Genomic DNA, 20,493 nt, shown 5'->3' with positions numbered 1-20,493 from the left:
TTGGAAAATTCTTCACATTACTCTCTCTTCCCTTCATAGGTGTCTGAAGTTTGCAGTTCTCTTGTGGAAGCTAGCTTGTGGCCTCTATCACTTTATCAATCAATCGTATTTATTGAGCAGTTATTGTGCAGCACACTGTATTAAATGCTTGGGACAATACAACAGAGTTGACAGACACATTCCCTGCCATCTGTGAGTTCACAGTCACAATTCTTCCTGCCCCACAAGCCGGGAGCCTTGACATTATCCTCCACTCATCTTTCTCATTCAACCCACACAGTCAATCTGTTAACAAATCCTGCCTGTTCTACCTTCACAACATCCCTTAAATCTGCCCTTTCCTCTCCATCCCAATTGCCACTATGCTGATCCAAGCAGTTTTCCTATTACGCTTTCATTATTGCATCACCCTTCTCGCCGACCTCCTGTCTCTTCCCACTTCAGTTCACTCTGCTGCCCAGATCATTTTGTCTAAAAAAAGTTCAATCCATGTTCCTCCATTCCTCAAGAACCTTCCATGGGTACCCATCTGCCTCCACATCAAATACACTCCTTACCATTGGCTTTAATACATTCAATCAGCTTGCCTCCTCCTACCTTATACTGCTGATCTCCTAGTAGAGCCCAGCCTGCACACTTTGCTCTTCTAATGCCAGCTTACTCACTGTGCCTCCATCTTATCTTTCTTGCCACCAACTCCTTTCCCACATTCTCCCTCTGACCTGGAACTCCTTCCCTCTCCGTATTAAAGACGATCACTCTCCCCACCTTAAAAGCTTCATTAAAATTGCATCTCTTCCGGGAAGCCTTTCCTAATTAAGCCTTCTTTTCCCCTACTCACTCTCCTATGTTGCCTATGCACTTGGATCTCTACCCTTTAAGCACTTGATATTCACCCTTTCCTCAGCCTCATTACACTTATGTACATATCTGTGATTTATTTATTTATATTAATGGCTGTCTCCCTACTCTAGACTGTAAGCTCTTTGTGGGCAGGGAACATGTCTACCAGCTCTGTTGCATTGTAACCTCTAAAGCACTTAGTATGGTGTTCTGCACATAGTAAGCGCTCAATAAATAATCATCGATTGAAAATCCTTGATTTTCCCATTAGCAAAGTAGGAGCTGTGTGACCCTCAGGGTGTGACAGTGGGGACTCATGGGAAGAGCATGGACCTAGGAGCCAGAACACTTGGATTCTAATTCTGGCTCTTGCACTTAACTGCTGTGTGATTTTAGGCAAGTTGCTTAACTTCTCTATGTCCTTATATGTAAAATGGGGATTTAAAACCTGTTCTCCCTCCTATTTAATCTCTGAGCCTTATATGGGGGTTAGTAACTGTGTCTGACCTAATTATCTTGTATTGATCCCAGCAGTTAGTACAGTGCTTGGCACTTAACAAATACCACAATTATTATGGTTAAGGCCTGATGGGAGTACGACTATCACTGCATGCTGGTTAATCCTGGCAGATACAATGAATTTGCTATCGTGGGGGCTGATGCTTAGAACAGGCTTTAGGATTCACTATTTGTTCAGGCCTTTCTTTTTTTGATCAATTAGCACTTTTAATGGAGATGATGCTGCCTTTTTCCCCAAGGAACCTGGTATATTTCCCACAGGTAATATTTGTAGTGAACAGCACAAATTATTATATGGGAAGCAGTGTGTTTTAGTAGAGTACAGGCCTGAGAGTCAGAAGGACCTGGGTACTAATCCTGGTTCTGCTGCTTCTCTTTTGGGTGACCTTAGGCAAGTCACTTCACTTCTCTGGGCCTCAGTAACCTCATCTCTAAAATGGGGATTAAGACTGTGAGCCCTTTGTGGGACAGGGACTACGTCCAATCGGATTAGCTTAGATCTATCCCGGTGTTTAGTACAGTGCCTGGCATATAGTTATTGTTATTGTTAAGTACCCTAAAAATAGCACAGTCATGGGCTTGATGGTGGAAATTGGAATTATTCTAGGATCAAAAGGATGCAGAAGTTTAATAAGGCAAAAATTTTGTGCATAACTAGTTGGGGTGGCAAACTTTGCCTGGTAGCCCAAAGTCAGCAAGAGTGACCAATCATCATTTCCTTCTGCTCACTAACTCTTTGGCTTCCTCCTCCCCACCCCAGGTTCTTCTCTGGACCCAGAGAATGGGGAACAAAGACTCAGGAGCCAGAGGTTGTTTTTTTTTTTAATGTTAAAGACTTTCTATGTGACAGGCACTGTATTCATTCAATCGTATTTATTGAGAGCTTACTGTGTGCAGAGCACTGTACTAAGCACTTGGGAAGTATACACTTTGGCAACATATAGAGACGGTCCCTACCCAACAGTGGGCTCACAGTCTAGAAGGGGGAGACAGAGAACAAAACAAAACATATTAACAAAATAAAATAAATAGAATAAACATGTACAAATAAAATAAATAAATAAATACAGTACTAAGCACTGGGGCAGATACAAGATAATCAGTCTGAACATGTTCATGCCTTGCATTCATTCATTCAATCAAATTTATTGAGAACTTACTGTGTGCACAGAACTGAACTAAGTGCTTGGGAAAGCCACTTGTCAGCTGTGTGACTTTGGGCAAGTCACTTAACTTCTCTGTGCCTCAGTTACCTCATCTGTAAAATGGGGATTAAGACTGTGAGCCCCATGTGGGACAACCTGATCACCTTGTATCCCCCCCAGTGCTTAGAAGAATGCTTCACACATAGTAAGGGCTTAACAAATGCCATTATTATTATTATTACAATACAACAATAAACAGTGACATTCCCTGCCCACAGTGAGCTTACAGTCTAGGGTTGGGGTGGGGGGGGGGGGGGAGATAGACATCAATACAAATAAATAAAATTAGAGCATGGGGATCTCAGTCTTAATCCCCAATTTACAAATGAGGTAACTGAGACACAGAGAAGTTAAGTGACTCTCCCAAGGTCATACTGCAAACAAGAGGGGGAACCAAGGTTAGAACCCAGGTCTTTCTGACTCCCAAGCCAGTGCTCTTTTGAGCTCATTCCTCACCCTGATCATCCCCGTTCTGCTTCCTTCCCAGATTGGGATAACCCTAGTCCTTGGAACCCACATGGGGAATGGAAACAGTTTGGGAGTGCTCAAAGATCAACAAGGTCTGGAAGAAGGTATAATATGGGGGAGCACCAAGGTATGGGGGAGAGGACCATTCCCTTTCCCAAAGCATGAGGCTCCCCCCACAATCCCAGTGTAACTCGGGAGGGAACGGTATACAGAACTGGCGGACAGTATAGGATTCAACAACATCAGGACTAAGAGCCTAAATCCCATATCCTTCTTCAGTTTCTTTTGCAGTGGGACTCACTCTCCCTTCTGATCCATGGTTGGGAATGCACATGGGTTCTGGAGGGAACAGCACTTGGATTAGGCAGCTGCAGGGCTGAGGGAAAGAGGCAACCAGTTTTCCTCCCTATGGACCAGCACATCCAACTACACCTTTCCCACTTTAGGCAACAGTGGAGGAACACATCCTATTTTACCAGGACAGGGCAAGCTGGAAACTGGACTGAGTTGGGGGTAAGGTCAGGAGGCAGGGGTTTGGAAACAGCGAGCATATCGATGGGCTTGAGAAAGACCAAGGGAGAGGCAGCCCCCTTTCCCCTGCTCACAAAGAATACAACACTATTTCCAACAGAGTCACCTTATCATCTTTACTTAACATTGGATGGTCAGGATCATGAACAACAAAACACTTTGACACTCACTCCAACCCCCAACACTTCTGTACATATCCTTATACTCTTGGGCTTCCTCTCTCTGACTTATTTTAATGTCTGTCTCTCCCACTAGACCAGTTTCCTTGAGAGCAGGGATCATATGTACCAGATTCATTGTACTGTACTTAGTACAATGCTCTGTGCTCTCCTGGTTCTCCTGTCTCTTTTGGTTCTCCTCTTATCTCTCTGGTCACTCGTACTCAGTCTCCTTTGAGGGCTCCTCCTCTGCCTCCCACCCCCTAATTGTGGGGGTCCCTCAAGATTCAGTTCTGGGTTCCCTTCTGTTCTCCAACTAGACCCACTCCCCTTGGAGAACTAATTCTCTCCCATGGCTTCAACTACCACCTCTGTATGGATGATGCCCAAATCTTCATCTCCAGCCCTGATCTCTCCCTCTCTGCAGTCTCTCATTTCCTCCTGCCTTCAAGACATATCTACTTGGATGTCCTCCCATGACCTCAAGCTTAACATGTCCAAAATCGAACTCCTTATCTTCCCACCCAAACTCCGTATTCTCCAACTTTCTCATCATGTAGACAGCACCACAATCCTTCTTGACTCACAAGCCCATAACCTTGGTGCTATCCTTGACTCTTCTCTCTCATTCAACCCACATATTCAATGCATCACTAAATCCTGTCGTTCCCACCTTCACAATATCACTAAAATCTGCCATTCCTTCTCCAGCCAAACTGCTACCACATTAGTACAATCACTCACCCTAACAGACCTAGATTATTGCATCAGCCTCCTTGTTGACCACCCAACCTCCTGCCCCTACCCACTCCAGTCTATACTTCACATGGCTGCCTGGATCATTTTTCTGTAAAAACACTCAGGATATGTTTCCCTACACCTCCAGAAACTCCAGTGGTTGCCCATCCACCTCCACATCAAGCAAAAACTCTTCACCATTGGCTTTAAAGCACTCAATCACCTTAGGCTAGGGTTCTGCTGGGGTTCTGCGTAGCACTGGTGTGGTGTGGCTTCTGATACATAACTGCTCTCTACCTGAGGCTCTCAATCAATGAATGGTATTTACTGAGTGCTTACCGTCTGCAGAGCACTACACTAAGCTCGTACTCTAGACTGTAAACTCACTGTGGGCAGCAATGTGTCTGTTGTTATTGTCTGTTGTTATTAGGCTGACGGCGGGACAGGCAAGAGCGAGGCCCAGTGAGGAGATTAGCGGCAGAGGAGCGGAGGGTGTGGGCTGGGCTGTAGAAGGAGAGAAGGGAGGTGAAGTAGGAGGGGGTGAGGTGATGGAGAGCCTTGAAGCCGAGGGTGAGGAGTTTTTGCCTGATGCGTAGGTTGATTGGTAGCCACTGCAGATTTTTGAGGAGGGGAGTAACATGCCCAGAGCGTTTCTGCACAAAGACGATCCGGACAGCGGCATGAAGTATGGATTGAAGTGGGAAGAGACAGGAGGATGGGAGATTGGAGAGGAGGCTGATGCAGTAATTCAGTCGGGATAGGATGAGAGATTGAACGAGCAGGGTAGCGGTTGGGATGGAGAGGAAAGGGCAGATCTTGGCAATGTTGTGGAGGTGAGACCGGCAGGTTTTGGTGACGGATCAGATGTGAGGGGTGAATGAGAGAGCGGAGTCGAGGATGACACCAAGGTTACGGGCTTGTGAGACGGGAAGGATGGTAGTGCCATCAACAGTGATGGGGAAGTCAGGAAGAGGGCAGGGTTTGGGAGGGAAGATAAGGAGTTCAGTCTTGGACATGTACTCAAAGGAAATCAAAAGAAATGAAATTGATCAAGAGAACTATTATTAGTTTCATAGGTGGGAAAGAGGTTTTTGAGGGCAGGGAGTGTGCTTCAAGATTTGGGGGGAGGAAAAAATAGGGAAAGCAAGAGAAAAGACACACACACACACACACACGCACACACACACACATACATATATATATATATCCCATGAGGCAACCAGGCTATGTTTCTTGAAGATGCGGTTATATCCGTGGAGTACATTTTCCCACAGATTGACCTAGTGTAAATTAGGATTCATCCCAGAACCAAACCCAGCATGATGTGACTAATTACTTGTAGTGCTTGGCAATTGGCAGTTTTTGTTACTCTGGCTATTTGAGGTATCAGTAAATGCTGCAAAATTGTTGGAATTTTTGAAGCTTTTATTTCTTTTTAGATTAAAAAAACTCCCATTCAAGGAGTTAACACACATAAGGAAATGATGCTATATACGATTCTTTAGATCACCGCTACTTATATTCTGATTGAACGCTTGTGCTGTCTATTTCTTGTAAAAATACCTATTAATTCTCTAACAATATGTAACAAGGAATAAATCAGTACCTCTTAGAAAGTATCACACTCTTGAAAATAAAGTAGGATCTGGAGGCCCATGCTTTTCTGAAAACTGTTTAAAGGGACGTTTGTCATCTTCCAACAGTCTAGCTTTTAGAACCTACATAGCCTGGAATAATTTTTTTTATCATAATATAAATAACGCAGGTTCTCATCAGAGGCCAAAATTAATGAACTAATTAAATAAGTTTTTTTTTTAACCCAGATCCTTACCAAAAACAAGAGCAAAAGAAATAAAAATTTTGTAAGGGGAGTACTGTCTGATCATTCTGGAGTTAAATTATTTTAACAGGTTATTTCTCTGTCCGGGACTGTTTAGCCACCGATATGAGGGGATGCTGTTAAACTTTGCCTCGATTTAAATGAGAGAGAGAGAGAGAGAGAGAGAGGAGAGAGAGAGAGAGAGAGAGAAAGATGGCGCTCTCAGAACAGCACAAAAGGCTCTATGGCGATGAACCGAAAAAAAACGCGGTCATCTCCGGTGGTTAACCAACATTTAAAAATGACTACTTTTGTTGAGGTAACTAGATTTTAATGAGAAAGAGATGTCCGAGGTGTTCAGTTTACGGAAATGTGTACCAAAACTGCGACGGGCAAGCCTTTTACTTCAAAGACAGGCGTGCCAGCTGTGCCATGGAAACGTTTTCATAGGTCGAAGACTGAAACGCTCTTACCACTTTGCTCTGAGTCTGTATCCTGCTTGTGCTCCGCATCCACATAACCTGGCTAGGACTCGACCTGACTTTTGCCTGTGACTCCTCGAAGGACACCCTGGCTTTCTGACACCCCAAGAAATTGATGACGATTCCAACGTATTCGTGGGGAACGGAGATTACCAGCTGCCCCCAGATCAAAACTCCCATTCCCAGGAAAATGCACCACAACCACATTTCCGGGCTGAGCTGTGCGCAGCCGAAAGCTTTTCCCCCGTAGTGCACGATGAAAAACTGCACGACGAACGTGCTCCCGACGACTAGGCAGAAGACGTTATTGCTGAGGAGGCCTGTGAAAACGTTCCTTTCGTCGTGAATCTTGCGGGCGTTGATCTCGTTGAAAAGCTGCATCAACACAAAAGTGTTGAACACCATGGTATAGTGGACGGTGGGGTGGGTGTGCAGGTCGGGATTCCTCCCGCTGTCTATGTTAAATATCTTCTCCCCTGCAAACAGAAGCCCGAAGATGACCGTGACCTGATAGATGGCGCCGCCCACGATGTTTCTTATCATCGCGTCGGAGAGGAGCCGTTGCTTTCTGCCGTAAGGTTTCCTGCGCAAGAGGGCTTCGGTGGGCGGGTCCGTGGCCAGGGCGAGGGAGGCAAAGGAGTCCATTATGAGGTTGACCCAGAGCATCTGCACCGCTTTGAGGGGGGAGTCCTGGGTGACGCACGCCCCCGTGAAGGCCACGACGGTGGCCACGACGTTGACCGTCATCTGAAACTGCAGGAACTTGGCGATGCTGTCGTACACGTTCCGGCCCCACATGACGGCCTTCACGATGCTCGTGAAGTTGTCGTCGGTGAGGATGATGTCCGAGGCTTCCTTGGCTATGTCCGTCCCGGCGATCCCCATGGCGAACCCGACGTCGGCCTTCTTCAGCGCCGGCCCGTCGTTGGTGCCGTCGCCGGTCACCGCCACCACCTGCCTCCGTCCCAGGGCCCGGCTCTCAATGATCCCGCTGACCAGGTTATACTTGTCGGACGGGGTGGACCTCGCCAGCACGCGGAGCCGCGGCCAGACCCTGTCGAAGAGCTCCTGGTCGACTTCTCCCTGCTCGTTCCGGATCAGCCTGTTGAACTCGGTGCCTTCCATACAGAGGAAGCTTTCCCGGGGGTTCAGGATCCCGCACTTCAAGGCGACGGCCCGGGCGGTGCTGAGGTTATCCCCGGTGACCATGCAGACGGTGATGCCGGCCCGCTGGCAGTTTCTTATCGCGTCCGGCACCTCCTCCCTCAGGGGATCTTCGAGGCCGACCAGGGCGATGCAGGTGAGGTCGCTGACGATCTCCTCCTCCCGGTCCCAGTCGGGCTCCTGGCCGCAGACCGGGAGGTCCCTGAACGCCAGGCACAGGGTTCGGAGCCCCTCGCCGGCCATGGGCTCGAGGATGCCCTCGAGGATGCGTTCCCTGTCCTGCTTCGTCAGGGCCTTGTCCACCCCGTTGGTGCCGAGGATCCTGGTGCACTTATGGAGCATGATCTCCGAAGCCCCCTTGCTGAGGACCCGGAAGGTCCCGTCGGGGCGCTTGAGCACGGTGCTCATGGACTTCCTGTCGGAGTTGAAGGTGTAGACCTTGAACAGGCTCTCCTGCGGCGTTCTCCTGCGCTCCTCCCGGAAGTCCAGGTTCAAGCGCGCGAGGAAGCCCAGGAGGGCGCACTCGGTTTTATTGCCCACCGGCCGGGGGTCCTTGGCCCCGGGCTGCGGCGGCAGCACGTCGGAGGAGTAGGAGCAGTTGACGGAGATGGCCGCGAGGAGGTGGCTCAACGTCACGTCGGAGATGGCGCCGGGCTCGGGGAGGTCCCTGTAGTGGGTGTCCCCGATGTAGGCCTGGACGACGGTCATCCGGTTCACGGTCAGCGTCCCGGTCTTGTCGGAGCAGACGACGGTGGCGTTGCCCATGGTCTCGCAGGCGTCCAGGTGCCGCACCAGGTTGTTGTCCCGCATCATCCTCTTGACGGAGTAGGCCAGGGCGATGGTGACGGCCAGCGGGAGGCCCTCGGGCACGGCCACCACCAGGACGGTGACGCCGATGATGAAGAACTTGACCAGGTAGGCGGAGTAGGTGGGGAGGCAGCCGGGGAGCCGGGGCGGCCGCCCCGCCGCCACGAGGACGTCGACGGCGAAGGAGGCGACCAGGGTGAGGACGGTGACGCTGGCCGCGAGGAAGCCCAACTTGCCGATCTGGATGGCGAGGCGGGTCAGCTTCTCCTGGAGGACGCTCTTCTGCTTGGGGGGGAGGGCGGCGGCTCTCGGGGTGAGGCTGGGCCGCGGCCCGTCGACGGAGCCGTCGGAGGCGGCGGCGGCGGCGGTGGCGGTGTCCCCCGACGGGGGCCCCCAGGGCCGCCACCAGCGCCGCTCCTTGGCGGCCTTCCCCGCCGGGGCGTCGGAGGTGAGCAGGGCCAGGAGGATGCCCGTCTGGGAGTTGGCGCCCACGGCCGTGACCAGCATCCTGCCGGAGCCCTCCATGACGAAGGTGCCCGACAGCAGCATGGGGTCCCCGCGGGGCGACTTGGCCACCAGCGCCGTCTCCCCGGTCAGGGAGCTCTCGTCCACCCTGACGTCGTGGCCCCTGAGCAGCACCCCGTCCACGGGCACCATGTCGCCGTACTGGACCTGCACCACGTCGCCCACCACGAGGTCGGCGACGGGCGCCTGGGCCACCCGGCCGGCCCGCACCACGGCCACCGTCTGCTCCCGGGCGATGCGCTTCTCCAGCCCGCGGAACTGCCTCTCCTTGCTCCAGTCGTTGAAGGCGGTCACCAGCACCACGGTGGCCACGGACAGCAGCAGGACCAGCCCGTCGAGCCAGCGGAGCTCCTCGGGCTCCGGGGCCTCCGGGGCCTCCGGGGCCTCCGGGGCCTCGGCCCCCGCCGGCCGCCGCCGCCTCCGGCCCAGGCAGTGGCGCTCGGCGCTGCCCGTCGGGGGCTCGTAGAAGGCGAGCAGCAGCGACACGGCGGCCGCCGCCTCCAGGAAGATCAGCGTCACGTCCTTCAGGGCGTCCCACAGCAGCGCGGGGAAGGTCTTGGGCCGCGGCCGCGGCAGCTCGTTGCTCCCGTAGCGCTCCCGCCGGACCGACGGGTCCCCCTCCGCCCCGTGGTCCGGGTGCGAGTTGAGCCGGGCGCACAGGCCCAGCGCCCCGCCGAAACGCTCCTCCAGGGCCGCCGCCCCCGCCGCCCCGCGCAGCTCCATCAGGGCCCGCAGCTGCGACACCGTCATCGCCCCCCAAAGGGAGCCCGCCCGCCCGCCCGGCCGCCCCCCCCGGGGGGACGCCAACCGCCGTCGCCTGCCCACGTGCCCCCACCGCCGCCGCCGCCGCCGCCGCGCCCCCCGCTGCGCCCGCCCGCCCGCCCGCTCCCTCCGCTACTGCGCCCCCCTTCCTCCTCCGCCGCGCCCCCTGCTGCTCCCACGCGCCCGCCCTCTCCCCGAGCCTTCTGCTCCCTGCCCGCCCACTCCCTCCGATGCGCCCCCGGCTGGGCCGTCGCTGCGCCTCCTTCAGCGCCCGCCCGCTCCCTCCGCTACTGCGCCCTCTCCCTCGGCCGCCGCTCCCCCTGCTGCGCCCGCCCGCCCTCCCGCTCCCTCCGCTCGCCCACCGCTCCCTGCTCCCGCCCGCCTTGAGCCCTCGGCCCGCTCCCTCCGTTGCGCCCCTGCTGCGCCCGCCCGCTCCCTCCGCTACTGCGCCCGTTCCCTCCGCCGCCGCTCCCCCTGCTGCGCCCGCTCCTTGCTCCCGCCCCCACCTTGAGCCCTCGGCCCGCTCCCTCCGATGCGCTCCCTGCTGCGCCCGCCCGCTCCCTGCGCCTTCTGCTCCCCGCGCCCGCCCGCCCGCCCGCCCACCGCTCCCTGTGCCCGCTCCCTCTCCGATGCGCCCCCTGCTGCTCCCGCCCGGCCGCTCCCTCCGCTACTTTGCCCCCTGCTGCGCCCCCTTCCTCCGTCGCCGCGCCCCCTGTTGCGCCCGCCCGCCCGCCCACCCCCTCCCTGAGCCTTCTGCTCCCTGCTGCGCCCTCCCGCCCGCTCCCTCCGCTCGCCCACCGCTCCCTGCGCCCGCCTTGAGCCCTCGGCCCGCTCCCTCGGCTGGGCCTCCGCTGCGTCCCCTTCCTCCTCCGCTGCGCCCCCTGCTGCGCCCGCCCGCTCCCTCCACCGCTGCGCCCCCTGCTGCGCCCGCCCGCTCCCTCCGCCGCTGCGCCCCCTGCTGCGCCCGCCCGCTCCCTCCGCTACTGCGCCCCCTCCTGCGCCCCCTTCCTCCGCCGCCGCGCCCCCTGCTGCGCCCGCCCGCCCGCTCCCTCCGCTACTGCGCCTCCTGCTGCGCCCTCTTTCCCTCCGCTACTGCGCCCCTGCCGCGCCCTCTCCCCCCGCCCGCTCCCTGAGCCTTCTGCTCCCTGCTGCGCCCGCCCGCCCGCCCGCCCGCTCCCTCCGCTCGCCCACCGCTCCCCGCCCCCGCCCCAGCTTTGAGCCCACTCCGTCCGATGCTCCCTCCGCTGGCCCGCCGCTACTCCCCCTGCTGCGCCCGCTCCCTCTACTGCTGCCTCCCCTGCTGCGCCCGCCCGCCCGCCCGCTCCCTGAGCCTTCTGCTCCCCGCGCCCACCCGCTCGCCTTCCTCCCTCCCGGGCCGTTGCGACCGCCGCCTTGGCCGCCCCCTCCCGCCTCCCGGCCGGCCCGGCCCGACGCCCCCCCCCCCCCCCGCCCCGGGCCGGCGCACCCCGACGCCCTCCCCGTCCCTGGGTTGACGCCCCCTCTCACCCGCCTCCCGTCCCCGCGACGCCCTCCCTCCCTCCCCTTCCCTGGACCGCCGCCCTCGACGCCCCGGGTCGTCCTGCCTCGACGCCCCCTTCCCCCCCCTTCCCAACCCCGGAACACTCCCTCAACACCCCCTCCTATCCCCAGGCCATCCCGTCCAAAGTCCTCACTCAAACCCGCACTGTCCCACTCGCTGCCCCTTCCCGCCCATCTCTCACCTGTCCCCCCGCCCCATGCCCTTAGCCACCCACCGCTTCCTGTCTCTCTGAGCAGTCCTGCCCACCCCTGCAAGTCTCCTCCTCTCCCAGAGCCGTCCTGCACACTCTCCCACTCTCCCTCTCCCTCTCCCTCTCCCTCTCCCTCTCCCTCTCCCTCTCTCTCTCTCTCTCTCTCTCTCTCTCTCTTTCTCCTTCTCCCTCTCTCTCTCCCTCTCTCCCTCTCCCTCTCTCTCTCCCTCTCCCTCTCTCTCTCCCTCTCTCCCTCTCCCTCTCTCCCTCTCCCTCTCCCTCTCTCTCCCTCTCCCACCCCTTCTCTTTCCCTGGGCCGTCCCGCCACCACCTCTCCAAGCTCCTCCTATTCCTGAACCATTCAGCGCGCCCCCACCTTCTATCGCCTAGAACTGTGCTTTGCACATAGTAAGCGCTTAACAAATGCCATTATTATTATTATTCTATCCTTGAGCCATGTACACACACACACACACACACACACACACACACACACACACACACACACACACACACACACACACACACACACACACACACACACACACACACACACATTCCCTTCCCTATGGCCAGGGCATCCGGCTCTCTCGGCAGACCCCACAGGCACGATCTCCCTGCACCTCCCAGCCCAGCGGCCCCGTGTGCTCAAACCGTCTTTATCGAGAGCTTACTGTGTGCAGAGCACTGTACTAAGCGCTTGGAAAGTACAAGTCGGCAACATAATAATAATAATAATGGCATTTATTAAGCGCTTACTATGTGCAAAGCATTGTTCTAAGCGCTGGGGAGGTTAGAAAGTGATCAGGTTGTCCCACAGGGGGCTCACAGTCTTAATCTCCATTTTACAGATGAGGTAATTGAGGCACAGATAAGTGACTTGCCCAAAGTCACACAGCTGACAATTGGCAGAGCCAGGATTTGAACCCATGCCCTCCGACTCCAAAGCCTGTGCTCTTTCCACTGAGCCACGCTGCTTCTCTACAGAGACGGTCCCTACCCAAAAACGGGCTACCGGCCCAGCCTGGCCTTGCCCCCCGCCGCGATCCCACACTCCCAGCCCGAGCCCGTCCGAGCCATTCTGAGGTCCAGTCGCAGCAGGTCCTCCGGGACCTCTTGGGGGTCCGGAGCTCTCCAGCGCACTACTGAGCCTCATGGAGGATTTCTAAGCCATTGCCCTCAGCGGAGGAGGGCTTCTCCGGGGCCCTGGGGAGCTAGGAGCTGTCCTGCATGAGTACAAGTTAACCGGTGTTAAAAGCTGATTCGGTCTCATGGCTTCATAGGACGGTGAATGCCAATGGTAAACTCATACTGATTTGGAAAGTGAAGAGGAAAAACCAAGAAAATCTGAATTTATCTATGATGAACCAGAAAATACAAGCACAAAGACATGAGCAGGAGGGCAGGAGAGTAGTCACAAGGTAGAGCACAGGACTGGGAGACAGGAAACCTGGGTTCTAATTCTGGCTCTGCCACTGTCCTGTTGTGTGACTTTGAGCAAATCATTTAACTTCTCTGTGCTACAATTTCCTCATTTGTAAAATGGGCATTGTGTCTGCCCTCTCCCCCTCCTTCCCCTCCCCATCCCCCCCGCCTTACCTCCTTCCCCTCCCCACAGCACCTGTATATATGTGTATATGTTTGTATGTATTTATTACTCTATTAATTTTATTTGTACATATTCTATTTTATTTTGTTAATATGTTTTGTTTTGTTCTCTGTCTCCCCCTTCTAGACTGTGAGCCCACTGTTGGGTAGGGACCGCCTCTATATGTTGCCAACTTGTACTTCCCAAGCGCTTAGTACAGTGCTCTGCACACAGTAAGTGCTCAATAAATATGATTGAATGAATGAATGCCCTCTCTCCTCCCCCTTGGACTGTGAACACCTGCTTGTACAGGGACTGAATCCAACTGGTTAGCCTGTATTCCTCTAGTATTTAAGCACTTTGCTTGGCACATACTAGGTGCTTAACAAATACCACAATTATTATTATTATTATTATTATTATTACAATAAGCATCTTTGAGGTAATTAATCCACCAAGTACCTGGAAAAATAATCCAGAAGAGATCACTTAGACTGTGGGACAGGGACTGTGTACAACCTGATTATCTTGTATCTACCTCAGTGCTTAGAACAGTGCTTGACACACAGCAAGAGCTTCATAAGTACCATAATAATCAACCAGTGTTGGTAGGAGGTTCTAAACTTGTACGTTTGAAATGAAATGTAATGAAATGCTGCTGTCATCAAGCCAGGGATAGCATTTTAGAATGCTGTTGGTTTAGCAATGACTAGGACGTCCAGAGCGTTCTTTCAATCAGTTCATTGTATTTATCGAGCATTTATTCTATGCAGAGGACTGTGATAAATGCTTGGGAGAGTACATTCCTGATAAAGGATCCTCATGCTCTTGAGAAATTTCCTTCCCAGGCTAGACCAAGCATTAATGTGACAAGTTAATGAGTCCCCCTCTATTCTCCATCTACACCTACTCCCTTGGAGAATGTTAATATGTTTTGGTTTTTTATCTGTCTCCCCCTTCTAGACTGTGAGCCCGCTGTTGGGTAGGGACCGTCTCTATATGTTGCCAACTTGTACTTCCCAAGCGCTTAGTACAGTGCTCTGCACACAGTAAGCGCTCAATAAATATGATTGAATGAATGAATGAAAAGGGAGCAAGTCAGAATGATGCAGAAGGGAGTGGAAGAAGAGGAAATGAGGGCTTAGTCAGGAAAGGCCCCTTGGCAACATATAGAGACGGTCCCTACCCAACAGTGGGCTCACAGTCTAGAAGGTGGAGACAGAGAACAAAACAAAACATATTAACAAAATAAAATAAGTAGAATAAATATGTACAAGTAAAATACATAAATAGAGTAATAATTACATACAAACATATATACATATATACAGGCATTGATAGTAAGTCACTCCGCCACAGCCCCACAGCACTTATGTACATATCCGTAACATTTATTTATATCAATGTCTGTGTCACCCTCTAGGCTGTAAGTTCGTTGTGGACAGGGAATGTGTCTTGTTATATTGTGGTGTTGAACTCTCCCAAGCTCTTAATACAGTGCCCTGCATACAGTAAGCACTCGATAAATACGATTGATTGATCGATTCACTAGTCTGTATGCATTGGATGGGAGTCATGAATTTCATTCCCTTGATCTTCTCAAAAGAAAGTTGGGAAGATCAAAAAAAGTAAATCGAGAAATCAAAATAAATAGAGCAGACATTAATACCCAAAGTGCTAAGGAGGATGAAGTTAATTAATCAGTAGTATTTATTGGGCCCTTACTCCATCTGGAACGCTGTTGTAAGTGTTTGAGAGAGTATAACAGTTTTATCGTGCTAGAGAGCCTAAGTGCTGAAGTTGCCTGAAGGGATGATGTGGTTTAGAGTGCCAGGAAATTCATGGGGGAAAGCATGTTGGAGGAGGTGGGATTTTAGGAAGGAATTGAATGCGGAGAGATCTGTAGTCTGTTTGGTGTGGGGAGGGAAGATCCTGATGAGGGCAATGAGACAGAAGTGGAGAGGAGCAAAAATGGCAGAAAGGCAAGAAAAAGACCACACTTTCATTCAATCAATCATATTTATTGAGTGCTTACTGTGTGCAAAGCACTGTACTACATGCTTGAGAGAATACAACAGACATATTCCTGCCCACAACAAGATCACAGTCTAGAGACTTGCCAAATGAAGCTATTCTGCTGGGGTCTATGATGATGATGGCGTTTATTAAATGCTTACTATGTGCAAAGCACTGTTCTAAGTGCTGGAGAGGTTAGAAGGTGATCAGGGTGTCCCACAGGGGGCTCACGGTCTTGATCCCCATTTTACAGATGAGGTAATTGAGGCACAGAGAAGTTAAGTGACTTGCCCAAAGTCACACAGCTGAAAATTGGCGGAGCGGGGATTTGAACCCATGACCTCTGACTCCAAAGCCCATGCTTTTTCCACTGAGGCACATGGGCCCATCCTGGTCAGCCAGAGGCCAGTATTACTCTTACTCTTATATTGTACTCCCCCAAGCACTTAGTACAGTGCTCTGCACACAGTAATCACTCAATAAATATGATTGATTGATTACTCAGGGCCAGACTGAGCCAGTGGAATATCAGCAATAGCCTCAGGGTCCAGATCAGTCTGCTCCTTGTAGGCCCCAGAACCTGTCAGGGGTGTCAGACAAGTCAGAACTGGACATAGACATGCTTTCACTCCTTCAGGCTGACCCCCTTCCACCTCTCAAGCCTTCATGCTGCAACTTTTCTTTAAGTTTTTGTCAGTCCTGTCCAGCTCTTATCTTCTCCAGTGGCTACCATGGACAGGAGAGAGAGAGAGAGAGAGAGAGAGAGAGAGAGAGAGAGAGAGAGAGAGAGAGAGAGAGAGAGAGAGAGAGAGAGAGAGAGAGAGAGAGAGAGAGAGAGAGAGAGAGAGAGAGAGAGAGAGAGAGAGAGAGAGAGAGAGAGAGAGAGAGAGAGAGAGAGAGAGAGAGAGAGGGAGAGAGAGAGAGAGAGAGAGAGAGAGAGAGAGAGAGAGATGGAGAGAAGGAGAGAAAGTATGCGTGTGGTGGGGAGGGGGGTGGAAGGGAGGAGTTGTGTCTGTTTATGTATGCTTGAGAGCACATGCACTGAGGAAGGGAGGGAAGGAAGGGAGAAATGTGTGTGTGTGCTTATCTGTTTCTGTTTTTCCCTGTCCTGTATCTCACTACTTCACTTCCTCTCTGTGCCTCCTTCTTTCTTTTGGTCTCCTCTTGTTTCTCTTTATCTTTCCTGTCATTTTCTTTTCCCTGGATGGTCAAATGTTTGGCCTCTTGGCCCTGACCCCACTTGCCTGCCCATCCCTGCCTTTCTTGTAGCCTGATAGCAGGGTGATGCATTTCTGAACAAACTGGAAGCCTCAAGGAAGTGGTACAGTTGCTGCAAAAAGGGGCAATGGCAGAAGAAGAGAAGAAGGCTGGACAGCTCTCTTAAATTCCTCCACTTAGCAGTGGAGCCAATGCTGCTACCTGAGCCTTCCTGTCCTCTGGGTCCCCCTGGACAAAGGCAGCACTTTAAGCAGTCTCACTAGCAGCTTCTCAGTGGTCAGGTTGGGACTGCACAGTTTGGGTCCCATCAATTCAAGGACAGTTGACCAGTTAACGTTGGGATCCCTTGCTCAGTTTTTTTCTTTCCAGCGGGCTCTGCTCCACTTAGAGTGGGCCTAGGCTAAGCCAGAAAATACTAAAGTGACCACGGTTGTGGCTGTATTTCTTCCAATTAGGTCTGATCTCCGCAATGTGATAGACCTCAGACTCGATTCACTATCATAGGGCAACTCCAAACTGGACTCTAAATACATGTTGTTGATAATACCTAGAAAAATTTCCAAATGTTTCCAAATAAAAAACAGTGTGGCCTAGTGGATAGAGCATAGGCCTAGGAGTCAGAAGGACCTTGGTTCTAATCTTGGCTTCACCACTTGTCTGCTGTGTGACCTTGGACAAGTCACTTAACTTTTCTGGGCCTCCGTTCCCTCATCTGTAAAATGGGGATTAAGACTGTGAGCCCCATGCAAGACAGGGACTGTGTCCAACTTGATTAACTTGTATCTACCCCAGCACCTTAGTACAGTGCCTGTTACATAGTAAGTGCTTAACAAATACCATTAAAAATGTCTAGGAGGAGATCTTGCTGGAATCACAGTCCCTCAAAGGAGAACCAAGATTTTTTGGCTTATAGATTTTTTGGCCCCTGGGAGAATTTATGAGTTGGCACTGCCTGCCACCGTGCCTCATAGTCCCATATGAGAGATACCATTTTTTACTTATTCCCCAAACAAAGTAAAATCAGGTACCTGGGTTGCAACCTGTTTTCTTTGGCTTTGAAGAGGCCAATGATTGGGGTAGAGTCTGAGGTGGGAGGAAGGGCCTTATTAAGGATAGCGAAGGTCCTGGAAAAGATAAGATGCTGCTCTTACAGATAGAGAAGAGACACATGTCTTCAGTTGAAAAGAAACCAGAGTGTTCTCTTTTAAAGCCCTGTCTTTTTAAGCTGATTGCACCCCAGATAAGTGGACAGAGGAGCTAGGAAAACAGATAAAAGAGCAGGAACATCACCCTTTCCATCTGTTTCACTGCTCAGTTTATTCTACTAGGTGAGGGTAAGTCAGTTCTGAGGAAGCCTTCATAATGAATCCACTGGGTTTGGAAAACATTCTCACTAGCTGAATGTTTGGGTCCAGTGCAGACTCACTGGAAAAGAGAGCCATTGTAGAAGATGTGCTTATGTTATCTGGCACTGGAAATCATTTTAGCTATTTTTGAAAGGCCGTTTATGACTGTAGAGTTAAAAAACTATTTCTGAGAATTCAGAATTTACTGAGAAGGAGTGACTGATTTACAATTCTGGTAATTACCATGAAATGGTAGTCCTCTTTTGTAGCCTATGGAGACAGTGGTCCTGAGAGTTACTACCCATGATGAGAGGCACAATTGAAAGCAATCTTTGCCCACCACCCTCGGCCAGAGTATTTTTTTAGTTCTTGTTAACTGTTTACTAAGTGCTAGGTGCTATACTAAATGCTGGATTGTTTATTATTATTATTGTTATATTTGTTATATTTGTTAAGTGCTTACAGTGTCAAGTACTGTTCTAAACACTGGGGAAGATACTAGGTAATCAAGTTGAACACAGTCCCTGTCCCAAATTGGGCTCATAGTCCAAGTTAGGAGGGAGAACAGTTAATTAATCACTATTTAACAGTTGAGGAAACTGAGGCACAGATAAGTTAAGTGACTTGCCCAACATCACATAACAAGCAATTGGCAGAGCTGGAATTAGAACTCAAGTCCTCTGGCTCTCAGGCCTGGGCTGTTTCCACTAGGCTATGCTGCCTCTCTAGTTGTTAATTGCACCTCTGATTGGATTCAAGATAATCAGGTTGGGTGTAGACCCTGTCCCACATGGGGCTCATGGACTAAACTGGAAGAAGGAGGAGGATCTAATCCCCATTTTACAGATGAGGTAACTATAGCACAGAAGTAAAGTGACTTGCCCAAGGTCACAGAGCAGACAAGTGGTAGAGTTGGGATTCAAGTCCAGGTCTTCTGACTCTCAGGCCTGTGCTCTTTTCACTGGATTACACTGCTTCTCAATTCACATATGAATTGGTTTTGTACTGGCCACTGTTCAGTACCTGACTTTTGGTACAGTTGTTGTCTACTGAAACGTTTTCTGACACCTAAAGCATTCCTTTCAATTTATTTTTGTCAGTATTCCAATTTTGCCTTTAGGGGCTTCCTTTAAATTCAGTGTTGCAGGTAAAATCATTAAGTTCATTCTTGCAGAAACTTTTGCCACGGTAAAATTTGCATTAGTTCCAATCCCATTTACCGGTGCACATCCTCCCCCTTTCCCTTACAACCAGGCCCACTTCTTCTACCTCCTATTTCAAAACGGGCAACAGGTAGGTTTTGGCAGCACGAGATGATGAAGATGATGATGATAATGATTATATTAATTAGGTGCCAAGCACTCTGCTGAGCACTCAGATAGATGCAAGATTATTTATAGATAAGGCACAGTCTCTGTTCTCACACAGGACTAAGGAATCTAAACCCCACTTTCCTATACCTGCTCCTCTCCTGCCTATTGCTGGGGCTATTTTAGCACAGGACACTGACTTTAGCAGGAATAAGAGTGTAGTTAGAATAAGATTAGCAGGCAAGGCAGGTTCCTCCTTGAACCTCTCAATGCTGGGAGACATTTTTACCCGCTTGTTAAATTGTCCCTGGAATCTGGGTTTTATTTTGAGAACTAGTATCCATTATGTTCCCTGCAGACTTTATAGTAAGAGTCCTCACACCAACCTAAACCTCTTTCCAAACCAAATTTCAAGGAAATAGTGAGGAAAAATGGATTTTACTAGATCGCTGTTAGTTCTGTTGTCTTATTTCCTAAAACCCCTGGTTAGGGAGCACCCTAATTTCTCAGTATGTGAGCAAATTGGTTATTTGTATGAACATATGCACAATTCCACTCCTTGGAGGCTGGAAACTACAATTGTTTCATCTGTGGCTGTAAAAACTTTATGCAAATCAGAGTTCTCACACATAAATGTAATCATAGGAATAAATTTTTCATCCTTGACTCAATGGGATAATCCATTATTCAGAATCATAATACAAACCTGGAAAATAAAAGACAGTAGCCTCAAGTCAGGAGACAAATATCAATGTTGAGTTGGTAGAAGGACCTGAGGCTCCCTAACGTAATCAAGTGTCACCCTCCATAATCGAGAGGCAAAATGAGATTGATTTTGTCCATTCTTTTTTGAATTTGCCAAGTAAATACTATAAGATTATTTGACTACTATTTCCTTCCCCATAAACCCAGAAACATTTGTAAAAGCAAAATGAAACAACTCCACGTAGTTCCATATCTCGGTACTGTAGAAAAAGTATCCACAGAGTATGCTGCAGCCATCAGATGCTTGGGAGGAGGAAGATAAACAATGTAAAGCAGGAAAGGTTCAAAATGCTAACAGAAGGAAACACTTTGACCTTTGTAGTCAAAGAAAGAACTCTCCTTTCAGTGACTTTCATATTGTCACTCTCCCATCTCTTGTTTTAACTTGTATTACTGTCAGAGCAAACTACAACAAATTGCCAGACCGTATATAATCTGTTTGACATCTGGGGCTCTAAAAGAGGCCTCTGTTTCTCTAACTTTAGCTAACCAGTGCACT

At 50.9% G+C, this 20,493-nt stretch overlaps 2 protein-coding genes across 2 annotated transcripts; one reads left to right on the top strand and one right to left on the bottom strand.

Moving 5' to 3' along the window:
* Positions 1-5,938: 5,938 nt before the first annotated feature.
* LOC119928895 (plasma membrane calcium-transporting ATPase 1-like) lies at positions 5,939-10,009 on the bottom strand. Its single transcript, XM_038747405.1, has one exon. It carries the CDS (start codon positions 10,007-10,009, stop codon positions 6,683-6,685), a length of 3,327 nt encoding a protein of 1,108 aa, XP_038603333.1. The 3' UTR covers positions 5,939-6,682.
* Positions 10,010-10,251: 242 nt separating this feature from the next.
* LOC119928814 (vegetative cell wall protein gp1-like) lies at positions 10,252-11,154 on the top strand. The gene has a single exon (XM_038747331.1). It carries the CDS (start codon positions 10,252-10,254, stop codon positions 11,152-11,154), a length of 903 nt encoding a protein of 300 aa, XP_038603259.1.
* Positions 11,155-20,493: the final 9,339 nt, after the last annotated feature.

Source organism: Tachyglossus aculeatus, chromosome 5, assembly GCF_015852505.1.
Source record: "Tachyglossus aculeatus isolate mTacAcu1 chromosome 5, mTacAcu1.pri, whole genome shotgun sequence".
Lineage (NCBI taxonomy): Eukaryota > Metazoa > Chordata > Mammalia > Monotremata > Tachyglossidae > Tachyglossus > Tachyglossus aculeatus.
Note: the sequence above shows the minus strand (reverse complement) of the source record. Positions and strands in the feature narration are given on the sequence as shown.

Bases quoted from the DNA above. Each gene is read 5' to 3' on its own strand.
- LOC119928895 (XM_038747405.1), bottom strand. From the start codon at position 10,009: ATGACGGTGTCGCAGCTGCGGGCCCTGATGGAGCTGCGCGGGGCGGCG.
- LOC119928814 (XM_038747331.1), top strand. From the start codon at position 10,252: ATGCGCCCCCGGCTGGGCCGTCGCTGCGCCTCCTTCAGCGCCCGCCCG.